At 38.2% G+C, this 27,186-nt stretch overlaps 1 protein-coding gene across 1 annotated transcript in view; it reads left to right on the plus strand.

The window, feature by feature from the left end:
* GREB1L (GREB1 like retinoic acid receptor coactivator) overlaps positions 1 to 27,186 on the plus strand; it is a 167,892-nt gene that overhangs the window by 50,992 nt on the left and 89,714 nt on the right. The window contains exons 6-13 of the mRNA XM_004387917.2: positions 9,362 to 9,478; positions 9,977 to 10,096; positions 11,055 to 11,192; positions 12,871 to 13,056; positions 17,471 to 17,797; positions 18,904 to 19,032; positions 19,593 to 19,727; positions 21,963 to 22,160. Of these exons, the coding sequence (XP_004387974.1) occupies positions 9,362 to 9,478; positions 9,977 to 10,096; positions 11,055 to 11,192; positions 12,871 to 13,056; positions 17,471 to 17,797; positions 18,904 to 19,032; positions 19,593 to 19,727; positions 21,963 to 22,160 (1,350 nt within the window). The remainder of the gene's footprint in view (positions 1 to 9,361; positions 9,479 to 9,976; positions 10,097 to 11,054; positions 11,193 to 12,870; positions 13,057 to 17,470; positions 17,798 to 18,903; positions 19,033 to 19,592; positions 19,728 to 21,962; positions 22,161 to 27,186) is intronic.

Genomic DNA, 27,186 nt, shown 5'->3' on the forward strand with positions numbered 1-27,186 from the left:
GGAGCTGACACCCTGAATTTGGACTTTTAGCCTACTTTACTGTGGAGAAATAAATTTCTCTTTGTTAAAGCCATCCACTTGTGGTATTTCTGTTACAGCAGCACTAGATAACTAAGACAGTACACCTGACCCAAGCCATGGTATTTTCAGTCGCCTCATATGCATGTGAAAGCTGAACAATGAATAAAAAGACCAAAGAAGAATTGATGCCTTTGAATTACGGTGTTGGTGAAGAGTATTGGATATACCATGGACTTCCAGAAGAATAAGCAAATCTGTCTTGGAAGAAGTACAACCAGAATGCTCCTTAGAAGGGAGGCTAGAGAGACTTCATCTCATGTACTTTGGACATGTCATCAGGAGGGACCAGTACCTGGAGAAGGACATCAAGCTTGGTAAAGTAGAGGGTCAGCGAAAGAGAGGAAGACTCTCAACAAGACGGATTGACACAGTCGCTGCAACAATGGGCTCAAACATAGCAACAATTATGAGGGTGGCACAGGACTGGGCAGTGTTTTGTTCTGTTGTACATAGGGTTGCTGTGAGTTGGAACCTATTCAATGGCACCTAACAACAACAGTGGGTGTGAAGTAGTATTTCATTGTGTTTTTAATTTGCATTTCTCCAATGGCTCATGACATTGAGCATCTTTTCATGTAAGTATTTGTCTGTCTTCTTCGGAGAAATGTCTATTTACATCCTTTGCCCATTTTTCAATTCAGTTATTTGTGTTTTTATTTTGAATTGTATGAGTTCTTTATATATTCTGGGTGCAAGAGCTTTATCAGATAAATGATTTGAAAGTGTCTTCTCCCATTCTGTGTTTTTTTCACTCTTTTGATGAACAAAATTTGTTTAATTTAATGAAGTCCAATTTATCTATTTTTATCATTTGTTGCTTTTGCTTTTGGTGTCATCTAAAAAAACATTGGTCAGAAAAATTTACTGCTGTGTTTTCTTCTAAGAATGTTATAGTCTTAGCTCTTACATTTAGGTCTGTAATCTATTTTGAGTTAATTTTTATATATAGTGTGAAGAAGAGATCCAACTTCATTCTTTTGCACATGGATATTCAGTTGTCCCAGAACAATTTGTTGAAAAGACTATTCTTTCCCTCATTGGATTGTCTTGACACTGGTTGAAAATCAACTGACCATAAATATGAGGGTTTTGTTCTGCACTCTCACTAATGTCCAATAAATCTATATGTCTAACCTTATTCCAGTACCACACTGTCTTAATTACTGTAGCTTTGTATTAAATTCCGAAATAGGAACATGTGAATCCTCCAGCTTTGTTTTTCTCTTTCAAAATTATTGTGGCTATTCTGGGTCCCTTGCATTTCCATATAAATTTTAGGATCAGCTTGTAAATTTCTGTAAAGAAGCCAACTGGAATTTTTACGGGGTTTGTGTTGAATCTGTGTGTCAGTTTGGGGAGTATTGCCATCTTAACAATATTAAGTCTTCTGATCCATGAACATGGGATGTATTTTTATTCATTTAAGTCTTCAATTTCTTTCAGCAATGTTTTGTAGTTTTCAGAGTGTAAGTTTTGCACTTCTTTTCTTAAATTTATTACTAAATATTTTATTCTTTATGATGCTACTGTAAATGGAATTGCTTTCTTAATTTTATTTTAGGGTATTTCATTTTAAATATATAGAAATACAATTGATTTTTGTATATTGATCTTGTATTCTGCAACCTTGCTGAACTCATTTATTAGCTCCAGTAGTTTTTAAGTGGATTCCTTAGGATTTTCTATATACATGATCATGTCATCTGAAATAAATATAGTTTTACTTCTTCCTTTTCAACTTGGATGCATTTTATTTTCCTTTCTAATTATCCTAGATAGAACCTCCCATACATTGTGGAATAGAAGTAGCAACAGTGGACATCCTTGTCTTGTACTTGATCTTAGGGAGAAAGCATTCAATCATTCACGATTAAGTATGATGATTTTGGTGGATTTTTCATAGACGCCCTTTATCAGGTAGACAGAGTTCCCTTCTATTCCTAGTTTGTTGAGTGTTTTCATCATGAAAGGGTGTTGAATTTTGTAAAATGCTTTATACATATCTTTTGAGATTATCATGTGTTTTTGTCCGTTATTGTTATGGTGTATTACATTGATAGATTTTTGTATGTTAAATCAACCTTGCATTCCTGGGATAAATCTCACTTGGTCATGGTATATAATCCTTTTTATATGCTGCTGGATTCTACTTGTTAAGGATTTTTATGACTATCCTCATAAGTGTATAAATCATATTCTGTAGTTTTTCTTTCCTGTGATGACTTTGCCTGGTTTTGATATCAGGGTAATTACTGGCCTTATAGAATGAATTGGGAAGTGTTTTTTCCTTTTTTGTTTTTTCAAAAAAGTTGTAGGAATGGTATTACATCTTCTTTAAAGGTTTGGTAGAATATACCAATAAGGCCATCTGGAACTGGGATTTTCTTTGGGAAATTTTTAAATTACTATTTTAATCTTTTTACTTGTTATAGATATATTCAGATTTTCAATCTCTTCTTGATTGGTGATTTGTGTTCTTCTAGGAATTTGCCCATTTCATCTAGGTTATCTAATCGTTGGCATACAATTGTTCATAGTATTCCCTTATAAGTCTTTTTATTTCTGTAAGGTTGCTCTCTTTCATTCCTGATTTTAGTCATTTGTGTCTTTTCTCTTAATCAGTTTAGCTAGAGATTTGTCAACTTTGTTGATCTGTTCAAAGAACCAACGTTTTGTTATATTGATTTTTCACTGTTGTTTTTTCTGTTCCCTATTTCATTCATTTCTGCTCTAGTCATTATTATTTCTTTTCTTCTCTTTGCTTTGGGTTTAGTTTGATCTTTTTTTTTTTTCCTAGTTTTCTAAGGTGGAAAGTTAGATTATTGATTTGAGGTCTTTCTTCTTTTTTAACATAGATATTTATAGCCATAACATTCTCTCTAAGAACTGCTTTAACAACATCCCTTAAGTTTTGCTCACGTTGTGTTTTCATTTTTACTTATCTTAAAATGATTTCTAATTTCCCTTGCAATGTCTGTCTTTGATCCATTAGTTATTTAGGAATGTGTTATTTAATTTCCACATATTTGTGAATTTCTCTAATTTCCTTAACGATTGCTAATTTCATCTCACTGAGGTCACGGAACATATTTCCGTGTGATTTCAGTCCTTTTAAATTTGTTGAGGCTTGTTTTATGGGCTAACATATGATCTACCCTGCAGAATATTCCCTGTGTACTTGAGAAGAATTTGTATTCTGCTTTTGTTGGGGGAAGAATTCTGTTGATATCTGTTAGGTCTGGTTGGTTTACAGTATTGTTCAAGTCTTCAGTTTCTTTGTTGATCTTCTGCCTAGTTGGTGTGTCTACTATTGAAAGTGAGATATTGAAGTCTCCAACTATTATTATTAAATTACTTCTTTTTCTCTTTAATTCTATCAGTTTTTGCTCCATATATTTTGGGGCTCTGTTGTTAGTGCATGTACGTTTAGACGTACAAATGTCTTTCTGGTGGATTGACCCTTTTATCATTATAAAATGTCCCTCTTTTTCTCTAGTAACAACTTTCATCTATTTTGTCTGTTAGTATGGCCGCTCCAGCTCTCTTTTGGCTACTGCTTGCATGGCTAGAGTGTGTTGTGCCATGCAGAATTTCATTTTTATGTAGCTGAATCTTTTTTTTCTGCCTTCTGCATTTTGAGTATTAGTTGGCTTTTTTCACTTCAAGATAATAATTAATTCTCCCATATTTTCTCTGATTATTTTTTATATTTTCAGTTTTTAAGTTTATATCTTTGGTCCATTTGATTTTGTTTTGGTACTTATTGTAAAAAATGGAGTCACCTTAATTTTTTCCTTTATATCCAATTCTGTCAACACAGCTTAGTGAATAGTCCATTCTCATTGCTGATTCGAGCTGCCAACTTTATCTTAAAGTAAATTTGCATATGGTTTTGTATCTAGTCTTACTGCCTTTTTTGTTCCATTGTTGTTTATGTATTAATGCACCACAACCACAATGTTTAATGGATAGAGGTTTTATAATTTATTATATCACGGTGCTAGCCTCTCCTCATTTTTTACTTTTCAGAATGTTTGCAGCTATTCTTGTCTGTTATTTTTCCATATCAACATGACATTAGCTTCCTAGTTAAAACATTATAATAATTCTAGTAGTAATCCTAATAATATCTAAACCTGTTGGTATTTTTTTCTAAAATCACATTAAATTTATAAAACAACTTAAGTTTGTTGGCATTTTGACATTGAATCTTCCTGCTCAGAAACATGGTATATCTTTGCGTCCGACTATTTTCCTGGTCTTTAGAAACATTAAAAATTTTTTCATATTTAATGTGGAAATTTTCAAGCATATATATAAAAATAGAGAAAATAATATAATGAACCACCACCATTGACCTATTACCCAACTTCAGTTATTTTCAAGACATGGCCAATATTATTTCATCTTACTCTCCCCCTTTCCCAATATTTTAAAAGAAATCCCAGAAGACACATTATATTCGCAAGTATTTTCTTTATATGATTATATATATTTCTTATTAAGCTTTTTCCTAGGCATTTTATCTAACTATTGGAGATATATATAATTATGAGATATAGATATATATAATTATATATATAATTAATTTTATACCCTTTTTTTTTAATATTGGCTTATGTTAATTTGAATTTATGGATTTGAAACAAGATGAATCACTACCCTTTTTATTCTCTGCAACTTCATAATTTGTCAACCAGATTTTGCCTATGTGTATACCTGGACTTTTAGTTAGGAATATGCTAAAATTATAGGTATAAACTAATGTAGCAAGCTACTAATCTTGTTCCAAACAATATGATTATGACCTGAAAAATATTAACCAGCCCCTGTAATGGCACAGCAAACTTACCTGGGATTCCTGTCCCATAAGGCTCTTGGTTAAGACCTGAGAAACTTGGGCTGTCTTTAGTTTCCTGTGACTTTGTAATGTTATATGTGTACTTGCTGGACTTTATTCTTCCAGTAGACCTTAAAATTGCTTCTTGGTGGTAACTGAGACTCTCAGACAGGCACATTAACTCCTCTAAACCATTAGGGGACCATTTCAATCTTTTAAGTTCTTATGAGAAACACTGACTAGATCTATCAGGAACCACATTGTGAATTAAATAATATTTTTTAGATTATTTCTAATGTAGTACCATCAGTATCCTGTTTGATTTTCAGACTCTCAGAGAGTTTTATCAGTCCCTTTGGCACTTTCCTGTGTTAACTGATGTTCTGCCAGAGTGGAGTCAGAGATTTGGGGTCTACTCAATTAGAAAGACTCATATTGGCTGGAGTCGTTATCTCTCCCATGGTCTGTCTCTGAAATGGCATGTGGTTTTTCTGGAATGAATTATTTTCTGAATCTAAATGGGAGCTTTCTTCTGGATATACCTGGTATTACATAGGTAAATTAATCCTAGTTTATTAAAAAAATTAAAGCAACTCTCCTTCAAAGAAAAGTTCTTTCTCCCCGGTTACAGTGACCTAGTTTGCATGAAATCTCTTAATTGACAAACTCGTCTGGATAGAGATAAATATATCTCATTAAATATGGTTTTGAGGGGAACTGTGGAGATAGTTTTGATATGGAGCATAATGATATCCTTGATACCAGGTCACCTGACATTGATCAAGTTAAGCGACTATTACTGTTAAAGAAAATAACACCTACTTCATTGAGTTGTTAAAGGAACAAAGTAAATTAATATATTTAAAGAGCTTAAAATACCCAGTACTTACTAACTTCTAATGAGTGTTTGTTAAATAAACAAAACGTAAAACCTGAATACAGAGAAATTGACTTTCCTAAAATGTCAAAATAGGTCAAGGAACCCCCCAAAATTCTAGTCTGCTTCCTCTCAACTCACTGTTTTGAATTAGCTTCCTTTCTGAAAATATAATAGTTGCTAACTTAAACAACCTCTTTCATTTTAAAGATTCGCCGATTCTCAGTCCATCTAATTCTGCAATCAATTTAAGTGGCGCTCAGGACCTGACCCAGGATAAGAATGTTGTGAAACCACTGGCTTTATCTTTGCAGGTTGTAGGGAAGACTTTTGCTGCAGGTGATGTTTTCCTCACTTATATTTCTTTGGTAAATACATAGTCTATAAAAGACTTGTGGGAAATTTAACTGACAATGAAAATAGAAGCTACTTCTACGTGCCAGTTGAAAACAGAAGCAAGGCTGTTTATAATAGTTGTTATTGCACAAATCCTTGTGGCCTCTGTATTCCAACCAGAAAAGTCAGGGAATGATATTTGACACACAGAGGAGACAGAGCAGTTTGATTCCATTCAACAACTATTTATTGAGCACCTGCTATGAGTGGAAGCTGGGATGTAAAGATAAATAAGACTCAATCTCCTAACCTCTAAGGTAATTGTGATCTAGTGGGGGAGACTGACCTTGTACTAATTTCTTTGGATTCCATAACAAAGTACCACAAAGTGGGTGGCTAAAACAACAAAAATTTACTCTCTTGCAGTTATGGAGGCTAGAAATAAGAAATCAAGTTGTCGGCAGGGCCATGCTGTCTCTGATGGTTCTAGGAGAGGAACCCTTCCTTTCCGCTCCTAGCTTCTGGTGGTCCCAGGCATTCCTTGGCTTGTAGCAGCATAATTCTAGTCTTTGCCTCTGTCTTCACATGGTTGTTTTTCTTGTGTGTCTGTGTCTTTTCTCCTCTTTTTATAAGGATGCCAGTGATATTGGATCAGGGTTCCCCCTACTCCAGCATGACCTCATGTTAACTAATTACATCTACAGAGACCCTATTTCTAAATAAGTTCACATTCATAGGTACTGGGGGTTAAGACTTCAACATATCTTTTTGAGGGGCACAATTCAATCCATAACATGCCTATAACAAGATATTTTTGAGGTATTGTGCTAGATACAATATGCTAGTGGAGCACAGAGAAGGGAATTTCAGCCCAACATTGTAGGGAGGAATCGAGAATGAGTTCTTGGAGGAGCTTGGTTTTAGATGATGATGAGGTGTTAACAGTATCAGTGAGTAGGTGAAAGGCATTTCAGATACAAGGAGCGGCAGGAGCAAAGATTTAAAGGAAAGAAGCAACATGATGTGGGAGGTATTTCCAGCAGTTTGGACTTGTTAGACCGTGTTGGGCAAGGGAAGGGTCATGAGAGGTCATGCTAAGAAGTGAGGATTTCACTCTGTAACTGATGGCACAGGGGAGTGATGTGGTCTGATTTGAACTTGAGCTAGATCCTTTTGGCAACAATCTGTAAGAAGATGACAAGAGGCAGGAAAATTAGTTGGAGACCATTTCAGTGGTCTAGGTGAGAAATAATAAAGTCCTTGGCCAGGGTGACAGTAGGGTTAGAGAGGAGGTGACAGTTGGGATTACTACCAGTAAGTAAAAGCACGACTTGACTGAGTTAATGTGAGCATAAAAGAGAAGAAGGGGTCTAGGTGACATCCACCTTTCTGTGCTAACGGTGGTGCCATTACATGAGACGGAATACAGAAGGAGGAGATTGTGAGTTAGGTTTGGACATGCTGAGTTTGAGATACCCGTGAGACATACAAGTGGAGCCGTTCAACAGTCGTTTGATTTATCACGGGGGGAAGTCAGTACTGGTGGTTTAGATTGAAGCCACCAACATGTCATTAAAATCATTAGGGTAAATAACATCACTCAGGGAGAGACGTAGGGTGAGACAAGCTGTGAACTGAGGATAAATTCTAGAAAAGTCCAGTGTTTAAGGAGACGAAATGGTCAGAGAGGTAGAAGAAGAATGAGGAGAAAAAGAGCCTAACATTTTTGGAGACTTTCCAGCAGTTCGGCATTGGAATTTACGCAGCCCACTTTTATTCTTACGCTGATCCAAATGCTTACAGCTTCACCCTCCTAGCTTAGATTACAGACCTGAACAAGCTGAATCCAAATTTTTATAGCATTTTGAAAAATAATGAAATAGTGAATTTTGGCAGTAATCATCTTGGCTTTTAAAACCATCTGATGAAAGGCTGTTGGACAACGTTATAGTGCAAGGCTGTCAACCCTTGAACCCACTGATTAATCTTAATATCACAAAAAGAGAGAAAACCAGCCATTATATGCCTCGTGATGGAAATAATACAACTCCACTTATGAGATACTCTTGCCAAAAAAAATTGAACCTGAATCTGATCACCTCTGTATCTACTACCAGTTTATAGGAAATACAGGGGGCAAAGGAATAGTCAGTGACATCATGGGTATCCTATCAACAAAATCCAGAAAATGGGAAATTCTGTCAAGTCTTCAACAAATTAATTGTAAGAAAGATAAAAAAAGGAGGGATCCTGTATATTAAAAGAGGCTTACAGAACATATCAACTAAATTCAATGTGTGGATCTTTTCTGAGTCTTGACTTGAACAAGCCAACTGTAAAAAAATTACTTCTGAGATAATTGGAATAAATTTGAATACCAATGGGATATTTGATGATATTAAGAAATTGTTAGTCATTATTGTTAATTTTAGGAGCCCTGGTGGCACAGTGGTTAAAGCACTAGGCTGCTAACTGAAAGGTCAGCAGTTCAAACCCACCAGCTGCTCTGCTGGAGAAAGATGTGGCAGTCTGCTTCTGTAAAGATTACATCCTTAGAAACCCTATGGGGTAGTTCTACTCTGTCCTGTAGGGTCGCTGTCTAAGTCTGAATCGACTCTACAGCAATGGGTTTGGTTGGTCTTGGTACTGTTAATTTTAAGTATAATAATGATATTAGAGTTATGGTTTTTCAAATAGTCCTTTTCTTTTATAAATACATACTGATATATTTATGAATGAAATAATATGATAAATGGGTTTGCTTCAAAATAATCCAGAGCATGTACGTATGTATGTGGAGGCAGGAGGGAAGCCAGCGGTATGGATGAAGTTGGCCATGTGTTTATAAATGTTGAAGCTGGGTGGTAGGTATGTAGTTTATTATACTATTCTCTGTACTTTTGTATATTTGAAAATTTCCCATGATAGAGTTTAAAAAAAAAAAAATGTTTTCCCTTCCTTCTACCCACCATCTCCAAACACTTCACTGAAAATGACTTTTCTAAGATCTCTTGAGGTCCTAAAGAATTATTTTTAGGTGACTTTTAATTTTCAGTGAAGGTACTACTCTGATGGTTGTAGTTAGTTTTATTTAAATTGGCTGAGTCCTGTCAGTGATGTTCCTTTGAATCCTAGAGTGTGAGGCTTATCATGTGGTGGCAGCATCACAGAATGCAATGTCCTACCCAGGCTCTCTTCTGAGTGGCTTCTCTGCTTGTGTGCTGCAGATGCTGCTAATGGAAACAGTAGCCATGGAGGGAAGAGCAGTGCATCCGGCTCCACTCCAGCCCGCCCACTGACTTACTCTTTGTCACCAAGACCGAGCTATGCATCAGGAGACCCAGGTAAAAAACCCGTCTTAGAATCTTGAAGTAATGCACTGAATTATGGTAGAAATGCTACAGATTTTGGAACAAGAATTATCTGACAGCACACTTCCAGTGTTTTTCTTAGCTTGTCAAACGATATTTTGAACATTTACAGTTGGTGTAAACAGTAATGATTAAATATCTTAGTGATTCTACGTGGATGAGCCTATCTGGGAAATACTGTTGAAACAAATGTATAAGGGAAGTGTCTTGAAAAACCATGGGATTTGCTGACCAAAGTACAGGGTTCGACATTCCTTTCTGTTGTGTGACTCTGGGCAAATCTGAGCCTTCCTTCCTCCATCTCAAAATGAGTATGACAATCATAGTTGTATTATAAGGTCACATGGTTGTTGATAGAATAAAAATGAAATAATCTGAGTAAAACTGTCAAATAGTGCCTTATGTTACTCTGACATTCTTTACTTTTTCCACATTGCTGAGAACATGGCCCATCTTTCTTTTTGTCTTCAGCTACCATGTTCATTTCTGGGCCACCAAAGAAACGACACCGGGGATGGTATACCGGGTCACCTGTCCCCCAACCTGGTTTAGTTGTACCTGTTCCTACAGTTCGACCTCTTGCAAGAAATGGTAAGATTTTTATTAGAAGACTAGTTTTAAATTTTTTTTTTAGTTTGCAGAGATATCTTCTACTCTCGTTCTTTCCCTGAACCCTTGAAGATAAATTTCCTTAACTAAACATTGTGTCCAATATTATGTAAGGATACTAATAGCAGGTGATATTTTCATGCCCTCACATCTGCCTTCCCTACAACTACATGTGATCTTAATTCATTTGGTGTAGTTTTCTCCCGTAATATCAATAAGCCATGGTGTCACATATGTGATGCTACCAACCCACCATCATAGGGCACAAATGGACTTGTTTTGCTGGTAGTGGTGTTAGATTTGCCGTCCTGTGATCTGGTTCACTATGTGACCCATGCTTATTATTTCCAGCCTAGATGGTTCAGCCTGTGACTAGAAACCTGAAAAACCAACTGGTTCTTTTTGATAATACGCAAATACGATAATATATAAATGGGGTTCTTTAAAAATTTAAGTTTGTTTAAATAAATAGTTTTAAAGACTGCACAGATCCCATATACACAAAGAATTGTGCCAGTATGTTACCTGCAGTTGCCTTTAGATAGTACTGATTAATGATGAGTTTATCCTTCTTCACACTTTTCTAATTTTCTACAATGAGCAGATATGCCTTTGATAATCTGGGAGGAAAACAAAATATAAAACAGAATCCTAAAGATTACATGTGGAAAACCAACTGGAAAGAAAACTACCAAAATGCTAAATAGTAGTTATCTCTAGCTGGTGCGATCGTGGTTGATTTTTTCTTCCTTTTGTTTTTTCTCACATCGAATTTTATCTGATAAACATGAATTACTTTAACGGACAAAACACACATACACACACACAAACCATTAGACTTCTGAAACTTACTTTATTGAAAGTATTAAAACTGTTGCTTTCAGTTGTACTTCATTTAGCTTTCCCTTATAATCCTTGTCAAACAACTTTTTTTTTCCAGAGCCCCTTTTATCTGCCCCAGGTCCACAGACCCCATTAACTGGAATTTTACAACCTCGGCCCATTCCTGCAGGGGAAACTGTAATCGTTCCTGAAAATCTGCTGAGTAACTCAGGAATTAGACCAGTAATTCTGATAGGTAAGGTAAAGGAATTCCAAGTTGCCTGTGTCAGCTGGAATCTAGGCCGTTTTCCTTCCTTTAATTGTTTGTGTGTTTATTCATGTATTCATAAATGTATTCGTTTATCTCTGTATTGGTTCTTTCAGCTTTATTGGTCAGCTGTTTCATGTTATATGAAACATATGACTAGAAGTTGAGAATAAGGCAAAATTTATTTACCCTCAAGGAGAACTGTGTAGTGGGGGAGTCTGACATGTAAATAACAATTATAGCACACTGTGATAGATGAGGTCCTGGAGGTTTGTACCCAAGAACTTCAAGGGCGCAGAGGAGAGAGATTTTACCTCTTCCTGGAGGGGCCTGAGAAAACTTTTCTCAGAGATGAGAGGTTTAAGCTGGGTCTTGAAGGGTTGGTAAGAATGGAAATGGTAGGGAAGGGGACATTCCAGGCAGAAGGGCCAAACCACAGAGAAAAGAAGCTAAGCCAGCTAACAAGCTGCACACAGGAGAACCAGGAGGCCCCAGAGTTGCAGGTCTGAACCATGGGGAACATCTGTGAATCAGTATCTTTAAGGAGTCTGGGTCCTTCTAGGCTGTGTATAAGTGAAGGTATAAAAATTCAGGGGTACCTAGATTTGAGGACTAAATTAGCACCTTTCATACCCACCTCAAGAGTCCCCTCAGTCTTGGGGCCAGCCTAGCTAGAAGGAGACTGCCTGCTTTACCTTCAGGACAAAACAGGTATGGCGTTTAAGCACCACCAGATCTTTAGGGTATGTCTAAGTGAGGTGTTATCTGCTTCTTACGGTTGGCCTGAGCCTACTGATATGGCTAGTTTTGCTTCAAGTCCTGTCCTTTATCTGGTTGCCCTATCTACTGATCCTGGGCCTGTGTGCACTGGAGGATCCCAGTTGTTTAAATCCTATATGGCTTAGGAAGTTCTAATTGAGCATTTATGTTGTGCAACTAAGCCTTGGAAAGATATGTAGAACATGGGGACCTTTTGGTTTCTACCTTTTAGGGAGTCTCACAGAGAGATTGTCCTCCCTACAGTACCACCAAAATGGGGTACATTTCAACACATATTTATCCTACTTCCAAGATAATTTGAGGCCGTTTACTCACAATATTGGGGAAAAATAACAAAAGTATCTAAGATAGGCAGAAAGAGTAGGAACTATCAAGCACCTTCAACTGGTACACTATTAATGTTGATCAGTGAATTTAGCTTACATTTTCTTTTAAGAAAACCCCAGGAAGTAAAACATGTTAGTTTGTCTTCTGACTTCTTCTACAGAGAAAATTTCTTATCTGTAAAGAAACCTAATCTGGAATTTATGGGAAAATATTTTATAATTGCAGTTTTACAAGGAATACAGAGATACTTTGCAAACTCTCATCAGTCCTCTATGGCAGAGATATAGTATTAACATGGCCTTTCTGTGGGAAACAGATAATATAATTTGAGTATTTTGCTTCCTGTTCATCTAGTTTAAGATAAGTATAAGAATTTCAAGCAGCAAGTGAATTCCCTAGGATTGATATATTTGAGCAATTTGTTTGGTAACCATCTCAGAGAGCAGGGAACTTTGTAAACATCTTTGTATTCTATTTGAGCAAATGTACCTGGTTGGACCGCAAAAAAAAAATGTTGAACTTTTTTGACTTATTTCTCAATCTTCTTCTATTGGGACAGGCTATGGCACTTTACCCTATTTCTATGGAAATGTTGGTGACATTGTTGTGAGTCCTCTGCTGGTGAATTGCTACAAGATTCCACAGGTAGAAAACAAAGATTTGGAACAATTAGGATTGACTGGCGGCCAGCTCCTGAGCGTGGAAAACATGATTCTTCTGACTATCCAGTATCTTGTGCGTCTAGGTAAGCTGGTTTTGATAACCATTTGATGGTGACTGTTTCCATTCTTCCTTGTAACATACTTTTTTCGTTCTTCTCCTACTTTCTCACATTCATCCACTTGTCTCTGTCTCTTACTGTCCTTCTTTATCGTCTGCCATTCCTCTCCTTCAGCTCCATTCTCTATGATTTTTCCCTTTTCCTCTTCACTCCTCTTCTTTCCTTTCTTCCTCTTCTCTATTTCAGCCACCTGCCTATCTCGCTTTCTCCCCATTTCTCTCAGATCCAGCCTCCTTTGCTCCTCTGGTTGCGTCTTCGGACCTAGAAGAGATGAATTGCTCCATCTAGTGTCCAGTCTCACGGTGTTCCTAAGCTCTCCAGAGCATTCAGTGCAGGCAGAACCTTAAAAGGGCTGTGCCAAGTAACCTTTAAAGATGCAACTACCGTCTGGAATGCAAAGATAGCATTGCCTTAGGCAGTGATTTTCCAGTTTTCCACTTAGCCTTTTTTATTTTATCCACTGTCCCTACATCCTTTTTATTTATGTGTTTTTTTCCTTCTCTAGCTATACCCCTTTTACATAGTCCCATCATGTTCTCCTTCACTGAGGTGGTCACTGTGGACCTCTCTAAAAGGTTCTCTAGCTTTAGGGTAAGGGGGTATATAGGTCATGAACCCTGTATTTATTCTATTTGATATATCATCCTGAGCCCCACGGTGGGTGTATGCAGGTGCCCTGACAATACTGTAGTGTTCAGCAGCATTTACATTGAAATGTCCTTTATTTTGCAAACTTCAGTAGGCCATCTGATATGCAGCCTAATTACAAACTCACTCCAGGACTTCAGGCCACTAATTTACTTAGAAAAACGTTCAAGATATAAAATTACACATAAAAATTTCATATGCACTCTCGTGAATTGTTTTGATGTTAGAAAAATACTTTAATATTAAGAAGTAAAAAAACACTGGACTAGCCAAAGCTTCAACAGGCCAGATTCAGTCTTTGGAGCATCAGTTAGCAACCTTGGCTGTAACATTTAGTGCCTGAGAGCCTGAAGGCCTGCTTTGATGTGCTTTTGAAACTTGTAAGGCTTCAGATTACCCATGAGCCACTTTCATGGTAAATCTAGGACTTACTGATCATGCTTACTGATAGGGAATAAAATTATAAAAATCACCTGGGTCTGCAGCTCATTTGGTGTCATAATTTTAATTGCTATGTACTGACATTGGACTGTGGGCTGTGTTCTAAGATAAAAAATCAGCTTCTAGATGTACCCAGAATCAGTATTCTTCTAAGTGATGATATTATAGCAAACCAAGCCACTCAGTATAACATTTTTTTTCAATCTTCATAACAATTATAAAAATCAAAGTCTAAGCTAATGAAATGAACCAAATGGACAAAACAAAATGTCTTCTTTTAAATTATTAGCTGCTTTTATCTTAAAAAACACAAAAATCTCTATTCATTTATACAAGGCTCTTCTGTACCCTGCAGAATAAATTCTCTTCTAAGTTTTACTTCCAGTCAGTTAATTAGGTGTCTTTGTGTGCAATCTCAATAGCTATTTTTATTTTTTAAATCTAGACTTTGTATTCTGGAATTTCTCCGCCTCTCAACAACTAACTTTTCTGGAGTCTCTGAAATGTATTTTTTGTTGCAGAGGCTTTGAAGAAGGCAGCAGGAATATTTTCACATATACTGTAGATTATAAACATTAAAAAAAATAAATCCAAACTTCTAAAAGGACATGTCTAATACTTTGATGAAGTCCCTGGGTGGTATAAAGAGTTAATGCGCTCAGCTGCTAAACAAAAGGTTGGCAATTCAATTCCAGCCAGAGGCACTTTGGAAGAAAGGCCTGGCAATCTAATTCCAAAAAATCAGCCATTGAAAACCCTATGGAGCTCAGTTCTACTTTGACACATATGGGGTGGCCATGAGAGGAATCAACTCAACGGGAAGTGGTGTAATACTTTGATGGCTTAGTTACCTAGAGATAATAGAGAAGAGCAAGATTCTCCAGGAGGAACTGGCCTTTCCACTTTAAAAAATATCTGTTATTTCACAATCTGAAAATCTTTTGAAGCAGATAATGAAATCAGCAAATCCAGAGATTCTTGGAGGGCTCTAAGTATGTTGGAACTTTGTCTTTTTCTATTAAGGTAGCTGTATCTGAAAAGCCATCAAAGCTGATGCCTGGGCTGAACTGAGTTACTAGAGATTAGTACTTGAAGGAAAGAAAATTACTATTATCAAGCTTGTGAAAAGTGAAGATAAAGTTCCTGCAATTTAGCTGAAAAGTCTGAGATGAAGAAATGATGGGAGGCGATTGAAAAGCAAGGCATTTTGCTCTTAAGAAGTCTCTTACCTTATTTAAACGTTGATTCATTTTTCCCCATTTCTTGATTCCTGACAGTAAATCGGTCAAACTCTACAAAAGTGAGTTTTAAGACGACAGAGAGTATTGCGACCATGTTCAGTAGTTTTATTGTCCCAGAATGCCTTTACATTTGGAGTTAATTATGCTGCCAAGTAGAACATGTTAATAGTGGTTTGGAGTGGGTCTTAGGGACACACCTACTGACCAGCCCTCTGAGCCTTCAGGTTGTCTCTGAGAGGTAGTAGGGAATTGGGAACAGTCAGGGCCACATGCTTTAGAGCTGTCATGCTCTGGGACGACCACTCTCCCTTCATCTGATACAGAAGGTACAGACCAATCCACTTGGAGCTTACTACTGATAAGTATGCACCCGGTAACCACTAACCACGATGCTAATTTGATGAAGCTAAATGAGGATCAGAGGGCCTGGTGGTTCCAAGGTGATGAGAAGGCATCCCTCTACCCTAGCAAATGATTGGGCAGGACATTAGAAACATAAAATGTAAGCATCGCAGATTTCTTGCCCTGTTTCCATGTATACAAGAGAAAAAAGTTGCCTGTGAGGATTCCACTCTCCTGCCTCTTCCTGGCCCCCAGTAAATCCTGGAAAAACTGTTTTATCTAATTAAAATGATCTGTTTTGAAAATTATAATATTTTATTTAATTTTTCTTATCCTAAAAAATATTACAAAGTCCCTCATTTTCTTATTTTCCCGGAGGCAGGGTCAAGGGAGGCCATGTAGATCACTGTTAGAGGAGGCACTCAAGGCACTCCTTCCCGTACAGAAGTCCAGGCCCTTATCCCTGTGTTCTAGTGTAAGGAGCTTTTAGCCCTGAGCTATGAGGCTGTTGCTTGATCTCAGGTCACAGACACTGAAGAGCCTGTATCTGTTTACAGCAGACTAAAGTTTTGAATCTCAGGTTCACACAGCAAAAGAAATTATTCTGAATAGAGGGAGTGAACATAGTCTCACTGGTTTCAATTTAAACTAAGTTTAGGAATCTTAATTCATTTGTGTGACTTGGATGCCAAACATTGACTTACTTATTTTATTCTAAGCACTGGTTGAGATTCTAAAGAGAATAAGAGAAACAAAGTTCCCTTAATTCCAGGGGCCACAGATCACCAGTATAAGCTTAGTGATAATCATGACCTGGAAAGAGGGTCAAATGCCATATTTAACAGCCCAGAACGCTGGCAAATAACTAGATGATGAGAGCATTCTCTATCAGGGAAAGGTGTGAGGCTGCCTAAAAAATAAATTGGGAGTGAAAAATAATTAAGCTTAGTTTTCCTTTGGGTGCTATTCTCAAAATTAGGTATAGCAGCAATATACTGAAATGTTTTTCAAAGTACCTATGAATAAAATGAGAAATGAATGAAAGCTAAAATTAATCGGTTTTGGCTTCTTATTTCATTAGTCACTGACCATTTCCATAATGCCAAGTTTAATAGACCTAGAAATATGCCACCTACAATGACCATCTCTCAAAGTATACAATGGAATTGATACTATCCCTTTGTTAAAAAAAAAAAAAAAAAAGTTGCCTTTAAGTCAGTTCCGACACATGGCAACCTCATGTGTGTCAGAGAAGAACTGTGCTCTGTAGAGTTTTCAATGGCTGATTTTTCAGAAGTAGATTACCAGGTGATGAATTGTCATTTCAAATGCTGGGTAATTGTCCTTTCTTCTGAGATGCCTGTGGGTGGACTGAAACCTCTAACCTTCCGGTTAGCAGACAAGTGTGTTTACAATTTGTGCCAGCCATCTCCTTTAAAAGTACCAAGAGTAGGAGAACAGGCCTGCTTTGTGTTGTTTTAAATTGAGGGCAAGAGAGAAGAGAGAAGGTAATTTCACAGTGGAAATGGGCTAGTAGGGGCTCTAGACTTGAGACCACTACAAGAACAAGAGAGCTTATCTGGCAGGTGGAGCATAATAGGCTTAGAAGGACCACACACTAGTGTGTGTGTGTGTGTGTGTGTGTGTGTGTGTCACTTCTTCTAGCTGTAATTTTTTTATTCTAGCTGTGATTCTCTTCAATTTAGGTCCTGATCAGATACCTCTCAGGGAAGAATTTGAGCAAATTATGCTGAAAGCTATGCAGGAATTTACTCTGAGAGAGCGAGCCCTGCAAATGGGTGCCCAGTGTATACCCGTGTCTCCAGGACAACTCCCCTGGCTTGCTAGATTAATCGCCAGTGTATCTCAAGACTTGGTACATGTGATTGTGACCCAGAACTCTTTGGCAGAGGGCATTTCAGAGACATTGAGGACTCTCAGTGAAATGAGACACTACCAAAGGCTACCAGATTATGTTGTGGCAATTTGTGCATCAAAAATGAGAGGAAATGAATTTTGTGTGGTTGTGTTAGGTGAGTAATTTTTTTTTTAATCCATTCATTCAACCATCTGTCCATTTGAAAAATATTCATTAGGTGCCTATGTATTTCAGGCATCTATGTAATCTCTGGGTAACTGCTTCAACTTGGATTCTTCCTCCTAATTTTAACTTTTCCTTTCCGCCTCAGATCAGGTATTTGTAGCCCTTAGTTTGGCTGGTGTCCCTGTCAGCTGGTTGGGGGAGCATCATTCCAAAGCTCACCCTAGTAACAGATACGCTTGTCTCATGTATCTTCTGTCCTTACAATGTTTTGGAAATGTTACCACTCTAGCATGTGATAAAACCAGTGCTGCAGGTGGCTTAAGCCCCATCAATCAGATTTGCCAAAAACTTAGCTCATGTATTCAGCTCCTCACTGAAGAGGATATTTAATGATATAACTTTGACTCTAAAGAAAAAGTTTAGAAAAGTTTATAAAATGTGTTTGTCTCTTCTTTCTTTCTTTTTCAATACTGATTTTCTACCAGGCAGGTACAGGCTTCATCCTGGGGAGCCATATGGACTAAATCGTGCTTCTCTCCCATCTGTAGTGAATGACTCTCGCCTCTTACTACCAGAGTGGCAAAGCCTCCCACTTTGGGGGAACCTGCCTGCCATCTGTCCCTGCCACATATGTCTTCCAGAAAGCATCATCAGAAAGTGTGGCACATTACTTTTTCTTTCCTTTTAATTTGTGAAAAATACTTAACAACATGAGTTTATATTTTTAAGACAAATATCTATTATAAACTTGCAAACACAAATTTTTTTAGTTTTTTCCATAGTCCTCCCTAGTTTATCTACATGCATGCATATATTTTCACAGTGACAAACAAGGTATATCATTTTCCCTTGACCACTTGACCTTAAATATTATACACATTTTCTGTGTTTCTGAACATAGCCTTAAAACTATAATTTCATATGCTGTATAATTGTCCATCTTTTGGTGTACCGTAGTTTTCTTTGCCACGTCCCTATAATTAAATACTTCAGTTGTTTCCAGTTTTTGCTATTACAAATAATGTCCTAGTGAACATTTGTGCATTTAGCTTTTCCCTTCTGTTGGCGATCATCTCTTCTCCCTCCGTTCTCCAGGTCAGCATCAGTCCAGAGCTCTGGCAGAGAGCATGCTCACCACAAGTGAGTTTTTAAAAGAAATTAGTTATGAGCTCATCACAGGAAAGGTCAGTTTCCTGGCATCGCATTTCAAAAACACGTCATTAGGTGAGTGGTTGTGAGATGCAGCAACACTGCCAGCCTCTAGCTACGTGATTTTCTGAATTTAAATCTTAGCCCGTCAAGGAGATGCGTGTGGGGCTTAAGCTTGCCAGCCAATTTACTTTCATCTGGAACGGTTTATCCTAAGTATTTTCTTACTAACACCAAATAAGGCAGCAGCGTGGTCCCCAGGAAGGGGGACCCCCAGTAGGGTCAGAAGCCTCAGCTTAGTTACTGATTTCTTGCGTGACCATGGGCGAGTCTGTGTCTCCCCAGCCGCAGTGTTCCAGAATGTCCAGTGAAGACATTGTAATCCTGTCCTGTCTGCTTTAAATACTGTGAAGGTCAAGAGAGATAGAGCAGGGGAAGCATATAAATTGTAAACATGATACAAACGAGGGTAGTTCTAGCTGTAAAGAAACCACTGTAGAAATGGCCGTGAAAAGGTGGCTGACCCCCAAATCCTAATGAGAACCCAGTTGTATTGCCCTGCTTTGAGGCTGATATAAATGATACAACCATATCATTCCTTGTAATCTTCTTATCTCTGCTTTATTTTAAAACAGGCGATGACCTGGACAAGCTGCTAGAAAAAATGCAACAAAGAAGGGGAGACAGTGTGGTTACCCCTTTCAATGGAGACCTTAATGAATGTGTGTCCCCTCAAGAGGCTGCTGCTATGATTCCCACGCAAAATCTGGGTAACGTTGCCTCAAACCAAGAGGGGGAAAGCAGTCCTGGGAGAGACATGGAAGCTAAGTCATTCTGAGGGTTTTGAGAACTCACCTCCAAGTTACAGACCATGACAGGCTTTTCCTCATTATCTGTATGATAAGCCTAGCCCAGTAAGAAATACCTTATCACACGGCCTACATCAAAGGCTTTGTTCTTAATAAATGTCGTGTAGAATTGAAAACAAAGTCAAAGATTTTATCTTAAGCAATCTCTCTCTCTTTTTTTTTCTTAGAAGAGTCTGGGGTCCTCAGTGTACTTTCCTTAGTTTCACCAGCTCTGTCCAGAGTGATGGTTGAGGGCCTCAAGAACTGCTTGAAGGAGCCTAGACTACAAGCCGTGCCGGGTTCCTGGCTCCCTCTCCTTTCACTTGTGCTCTGACTTGTAAAGCATACATATATCTCAGGGGGTGGCTAGGCCTTCCTGGCAGAGAGAGCAGCAGTCCAGCACATCAGCTGCCCCACAACAAGTTTTAGGGGCACACGGGTGGGGGAGGGGAGGGCAGTGGGACAGGGGCGAGGAGTCTGATCATTAGACTGGCTTACTTTGAGTTCAGATTCCTTCCTCAATTCACTAATTAATAGAGACAGCATAGGAGAGAATGAGAAAAGAACAGGAGAAAGGATTGATAGGAAACAGATCCATGTAAGTTGCTGCTGACAGCCAGTTGGCCTTCACCTGACAGGAATGCATCATTTATATATTAGGACTACCTCAGGCCAGAAAAGGCCGTGGCTTGGCATCAGCTCAATCATAAAAACAAAAGCAAATATTACAAGAAATAAATTTTTTCAACTTCTGGAGAGTATTTGATAATAACGCTATCCTCCAGATGATCTAAAATGTGTATATGTTAGTTGTTTTAATAATTATTAGAATTTAAAAATTCTCAGAGTACTTACAGATTCCCAAGCACATATCATTGATTTCCAATTTAAGAAACACTGCATAAGGATATTTTTTATGTTTCCTAAATCTTCAAAATTGATTAAGTAAATTAAATTCTATGAATTGCAAATTATATCCTCATTTGTGTTAGTCCACAACCCAGGAAATAAAGGCATTGGCAGCCGAACTATCAGAAGACAGGACTTACTTTGACTGGCAGTCACTGTGGGTCAAGAGCTAATCTGACCTGAACTGCTACGCAGCTTTAACCTGTTCCAGTGAGTTCTCTTAGCTAGTAGGGAGAGCACCTCAAGCTGGGCTATTGTGACTACTCTCTTTGCCTTGGCTGCGTTGCAGTTTGATTTTAGAAAACACTAACTAGAACAGGTTTATTTGTCCCTTGCTATGCACTTCAAACTGCCTCATGTGTTCCTGATAAAAAAAGGCCCTTTAAACAAGTCTTGGGTGTTGCCAACGCAGCTGTTTAGCCAATTAGGCTGGTCTCTTTCAGAGAGAGAGAATGTGTGTGTATTCATGCATACTCATGTATAAGAGATTGATTGGTTGTAATTTGTCATAAAAAGCTATTGACATGCTTAGAGTATCTGGGCAATGTTTTCCTAACGTGTCACCTGTGGAGTGGCCAAATGGCTGTGTCATGGGTCAGGTCTGTTCAGATAGCACAGGCATCAGCACTGGAGTTGACCAGAACCACCTAGACCTGCCAGGTCGTAAGCACTGGCAAAGTTGGGTAGAGTGGGTGAGCCGGTGTCTCCCTGACCCATGTTGTGCGTCACAGTGAGGGGAATTTCAGGCCATGTTGCAACTGCCTTGCTGGTGAGGAAATGTTTACTGTGGTGCCATCCAAAAAGCTCAGAAGAACTCAGCATTATTTTAGTTATGGCATCACCTCCTTCCCTGAACCGGATCTGGGCTTAGGCACCTGATCTCTGCTGATATTCCTAAAGGAAACTGGAAACTCTTTCTTCCCCTTTCCAGAGATGAACCCTGGCTCCAACTACCAGAACATAGTCTGTCTCCTCCATTTCTGGGTAGGGGGCTAGGGAGTTGAATTAGTGATCTGTGAGACAATCAGTTTTGAAATAATACATTTTGTAAAATTGCCACATCCACTCCTGAGCACATCCATTTAGCCAAGTTTCAGGGAAAATAAGCAAACCTATTAAAACTCACTAGAGAGTGAGAATAGAAAGTGGGAAGTCTTAGTGACAGGGTATTACACTACCGTGTGTGTGTGTGTGTCCCCATATGGATTGAAGTAAATTAATCTTCTTCTTATGACTTTTTTATTTTAGGTTTAGATAATGAAACCTTCCAAATTTATCAACCACAGCTTACAGTTGCCAGAAAACTCTTATCTCAGGTGTGCGCTATCGCAGACAGCGGCAGCCAGAGCCTGGACCTCGGCCACTTCAGCAAAGTGGACTTCATCATCATTGTCCCAAGATCGGAGGTTCTGGTCCAGCAAACTCTTCAACGGATTCGACAATCAGGTAAGATTGACCCTACATAGATCCAGCCTTAGATACCTTCTGTCTCTTTCTTTGGCTTAATCCAAATGTTTATAGGATGCTTACATTCTTTTTTACAGTAATAAAAATAATACTGACAATTTAATTGTTACTTTGAATTTATCTGTAAGTTTTCCCTCAACGTACTTCAACCTTTTTCCCTCCAAGGCCAAGGGTAAATTGATGTGCATGTTTGTCAGACACTGTTAAGTCTCTGATGTAATAACTGAGTTAATCAGTGGACTGGAATCTAGTCACTTATTTATGAAGAGAAACTTTCTCAAGGCAAGAATACCTCTTCCTGGGATGGTGGGGCTGATGCTACCTGAATTCCCTCTGCGTGCTCAGGTAGGTCACAGGCTTATAGGTGGATTCTTAGACATTGAGCATATTACCAGCATAATTTCAACCACCCCACCATCCCCCATGGCAACAATGACGAGCCCTGTTGAAAAATACGTTGGAATTCCTTCTAATGACCTCAAGAAAATAAGTATAGAAGAAAACATATTTTTATCAGAAAATATAAAAAATAAGGAGCAAAAATTTTAGAAGTCTGTGATAAGTAGTATCTCTTTCAAAAATAAAATTTGCTTAGAGTTACAAGAAGCTATAAGGAATTTAGAAAATTGGGACAGCTGAAAATGCTTGCATTTGTAAGCTAGGTTTTAAAACGAAGTTGTAAATATCAAGTTGTTTCTGGGTGTCTTAAACCAAACAAAACCCAAACCCATTGCAATTGAGTCGATTCCAACTCATAGCGACCCTATAGGACAGAGTAGAACTGCCCCATAGGGTTTCCAAGACTGTAATCTTTAGGGAAGCAGACTGCCACATCTTTCTTCCGCAGAACTGCTAGTTGGTTCGAACAGCCAAACTTTTGGTTAGCAGCCAACCGTTTTAACATTGTGCCACCAGGGTTCCTTCTGCCGGGGAAGATCATGAAAGCATGCATGCGTGAGCACACACACAGAGATTTTAGCTGGAGGATGAGTCTTTTTGCCACAGTAAAAAACCTTATTTTCAATATGTTTGAAAACAGGTAGGAAGCAGGAAAATTCAAAAGTACTTGAAATGTGGTTGGAATATTGCATACCTGTCATAGAGCGCTCCTGGAACCTTAGCATACATACAGATCACCGGGGAATCTTGTTAAAAATGCAGATTCCTCTTTAGTAGGTCTTGAGTCTGCCTTTCTAACAAGCTCCCAGGTGATGCCAACACTGCTGGTCAGATAGCCACACTTTGAGGAGCAAGGCTCTGTAAGAAACCTGTCATTGTTAGTTCCGTGGGCCAAGTGAGCTGACTGACAATTTTTCCTCCTCTTTAACCCCTCTTGGTGGCTGCAACTGATGCATGTAAAGTCTTTTCCAAGTCTACTGGAAGCCTAAGTGCCTGGTTTACAGTGCGGTCTCCTTTTTAGCCTCTAAAAATCTGAATGGCCAGTTACAGAATGACCTGTTGGAAATACTGACTTACAGGTGATCGGCCAGAGAAGGTCAAGTGCTTTTTCTCATAGCTCTCCCAGAGACCAGAGTGAGTTCCAGGCTCCCTCAGCTACTGGCATTTCCACATTTTCTTTCTACTTCCCTCCAGTGTAGGAGACAGATGGGCTTTAGTTGCACCAAGTACTAACCAGGTTCTTGTGATTTCTCATGGATTTCCCATTTCCGTAACATGGAGGGAGTGCCTTCTCTTATAGGCACTTTGATTGTACTAGTTGGCATTTGTGGCCTTCCTGAGTTTGTCATCCGATATCCCAAATTGCGCTTGAGCAAACATGTCATTGCACCTGCTTGAAGTGGTAAAATCATCCCTCGTCAACAGTTGTACTCTCCGCAGAGCCTTTTTCTGAAATAACCTCTCGATGACCTGTACCTTAACCTTTCCTAATGAATTCCAGACCCTAAATAAAACTATGCATTTTTGACAGATGAAGAAATTGTATAGGTCTTTCTTTTCCCCTTCTCAATGCCCTCAGATTTTTCTAAAGTGAATATTTTAAGATGTGAACCCTAGGAAAGGTATCAGAATTTGACCAGTTACATGAGCTTAGAATCCAGAAAAATCAATGTTATGAACAGATTTGGAAAATTCAAGGCTAAGCACATTTTAAAATTGTACACATCTGGCTTTGGCATATGTACTGAAATTGTCGCTTGTAAAACACTGCAAAAACAATCACTTCTACATATTTAGAAATAATTTTTTCCATTTTTATCATAGAAACAAACATAAATATGGTATTCTTTTTGTTTTTTCATTGTGCTTTAGGTGAAAGTTTACAGTTCAGGTTAGTTTCTCATAAAAAAATTTATACACACATTGTTATGTGACCTTAGTTGCTATCCCTAGAATGTGACCACACATTCCTCCTTTCCACCCCAGATTTCCCATCTCCATTCAACCAGCTCCTATCCGTTTCTACCTTCTCATCTTGCCTCTGGACAGGAGCCACCCATTTAGTCTCGTGTATCTATTTGAACTAAGAAGCACATTCTTCACAAGTATTATTTTGTCATATAGTCCTTATTATTTTGTCTGAAGTTTTGGCTTTGAGAATGGTTTCAGTTCTGGGTTAACAGAGAGTCCAGGGGGCATGTCTTCTAGGGTTCCTCCAGTCTCAGTCAGACCATGAAATCTGGTCTTCTTACTAGAATTTGAGTTCTGCACCCCACTTTTCTCCTGCTCCGTCAGGGATTCTCTGTTGTGTTCCCTGTCAGGGCGGTCATTGGTGGTAGTCGGGCACCATCTAGTTCTTTTGGTCTCAGGCTGAGGAGTCTCTGGTTTATGTGGCCCCTTTTGTCTCTTGGGCTAATATTTTCCTTGTATCTTTGGTGTTTGTTTTTCTTTGCTCCAGGTGGGTTGGGACCAATTGATGCATCTTAGATGGCCGCTCAGTAGCTTTTAAGACCCCAGACGCCACTCGCCAAAGTGAGATGCAGAACATTTTCTTAATAAACTTTGTTATGCCGATTGACGTAGATGTCCCCTGAAACCATGGTCCCTAGACCTCTGCACCAGATACAGCATGCCTCGAAGTGTTTGGTTGTGTTCAGGAAACGTCTTAGCTTTTGGTTTAGTCCAGTGGTGCTGACTTCCCCTGTATTGTATGTTTTTCTTCCTTTCACCTAAGATAATTCTTGTCTACTATCTAGTTAGTGAATTCCCCTCTCCCTCCCTCCCCACCCTCGTAACTATCAAAAAATGTCTTCTGTGTTTAAACCTTTTCTTGAGTTCTTATAATAGTGGTCTGATATGATATTTGTCCTTTTGCGATTGACTAATTTCACCCAGCATAATGCCTTCCAGATTCATCCATGTTGTGAGATGTTTCCTGGATTCATTATTGTTCTTTTTCGCTGGGTAGTATTCCATTGTGTGAATATACCATAATTTGTTTATCCATTGATGGGCACCTGGGTTGTTGCCATCATTTTGCTATTGTGAACAGTGCTATAATGAACATGGGTATGCTTATATCTATTCATGTGATGGCTCTTATTTCTCTAGGATATATTCTAAGGAGTGGGATTGCTGGATCGTATGGTACTTCTGTTTCTAGCTTTTTAAGGAAGTGCCAAATCGATTTCCAAAGTGGTTGTACCATTTTACATTCCTACTAGCAGTGTATAAGTGTTCCAGTTTTTCCATAGCCTCTCCAACATGTATTATTTTGTGCTTTTTGGATTAATGCTAGCCTTATTGGGGTGAGATGATATCTCATTGTAGTTCTGATTTGCGTTTCTCTAATGGCTAATGATTGTGAGCATTTCCTCATGTATCTGGTAGCCACCTGAATGTCTTCTTTGATGAAGTGCCTGTTCGTATCCTTTGCCCATTTTTTAATTGGGTTATTTGTCTTTTTGTGGTTGAAGTTTCGCAGTAACTTGTAGATTTTAGAGATTAGACCCTGATCGGATATGTCATAGCCAAAAATTTTTTCCCAGTCTGTAGGTTGTCTTTTTACTCTTTTGGTGAAGTCTTTTGATGAGTGTAAGTGTTCGATTTTTAGGGGCTCCCAGTTGTCTAGTTTCTCTTCTGGTGTTTGTGCATTGTTACTTATGGTTTGTATTCTGTTTATGCCATGTATTAGGGCTCCTAGCATTGTCCCCTATTTTTTCTTCCATGATCTTTATTGTTTTAGATTTTATATTTAGGTCTTTGATCCATTTTGAGTTTAGTTTTTGTGCATGGTGTGAGGTATGGGTCTTGTTTCATTTTTTTGCAGATGGATATCCAGTTATACCAGCACGATTTGTTAAAGAGACTGTCTTTTCCCCCAATTAATGGACTTTGGGCCTTTGTCAAATATCAGCTGCGCATAGGTGAATGAATTTATGTCTGGATTCTCAATTCTGTTCTGTTGGTCTGTGTATCCATTGTATCTTTGACTACCGTGGCAGTATAATAGTTTCTAAAATCAGGTAGTATGAGGACTCCCACTTCGTTCTTCTTCTTCAGTAATGCTTTACTTTATCTGTGGCCTCGGTATTCTTTATTTTGAAAAATAAAAAGAAAGAAGAAAAATTTAAACATTTATAATCTCATTATTCAAGGATAACCACTGTTAAAATTTGGGTGTTAACAGGTGATTTACTGTCTAGTGCTTCAGGCTCTCTTCTCTGCTTTATTTCTTCACTTGACATTATAGTGTGGATATTTTTCCACATTTATTAAAAGATTTTGTAAGCATTCTTAATGAACGTGTAGTGTTGTTCCATATCATAACTATAACAACATTCATTTTGTTTTAATATTTAAATGCTTTCATATTTTTTGAACACATACCAATCGACAGTAGCAGGGAAAGGACCATAAACATGTTAAAGGGTAAAGAGAAATTTTCCAGGGCAGAGTAAACACTTGGCAGGAGATTATCTGTTAGAATAAATCTTTAAAATCATAGTTATTAAAACAGGATTCTCAAGAAATCTTCTGGCCAGTTTCCTTGTATTTTCTCATAACATAATCACCGCCTGAATCAAGGAGATCTTAGGTCGCCTAA

The sequence above is a fragment of the Trichechus manatus genome, unplaced genomic scaffold (genome assembly GCF_000243295.1).
Source record: "Trichechus manatus latirostris isolate Lorelei unplaced genomic scaffold, TriManLat1.0 scaffold00199, whole genome shotgun sequence".
Taxonomy (NCBI): Eukaryota; Metazoa; Chordata; class Mammalia; order Sirenia; family Trichechidae; genus Trichechus; species Trichechus manatus.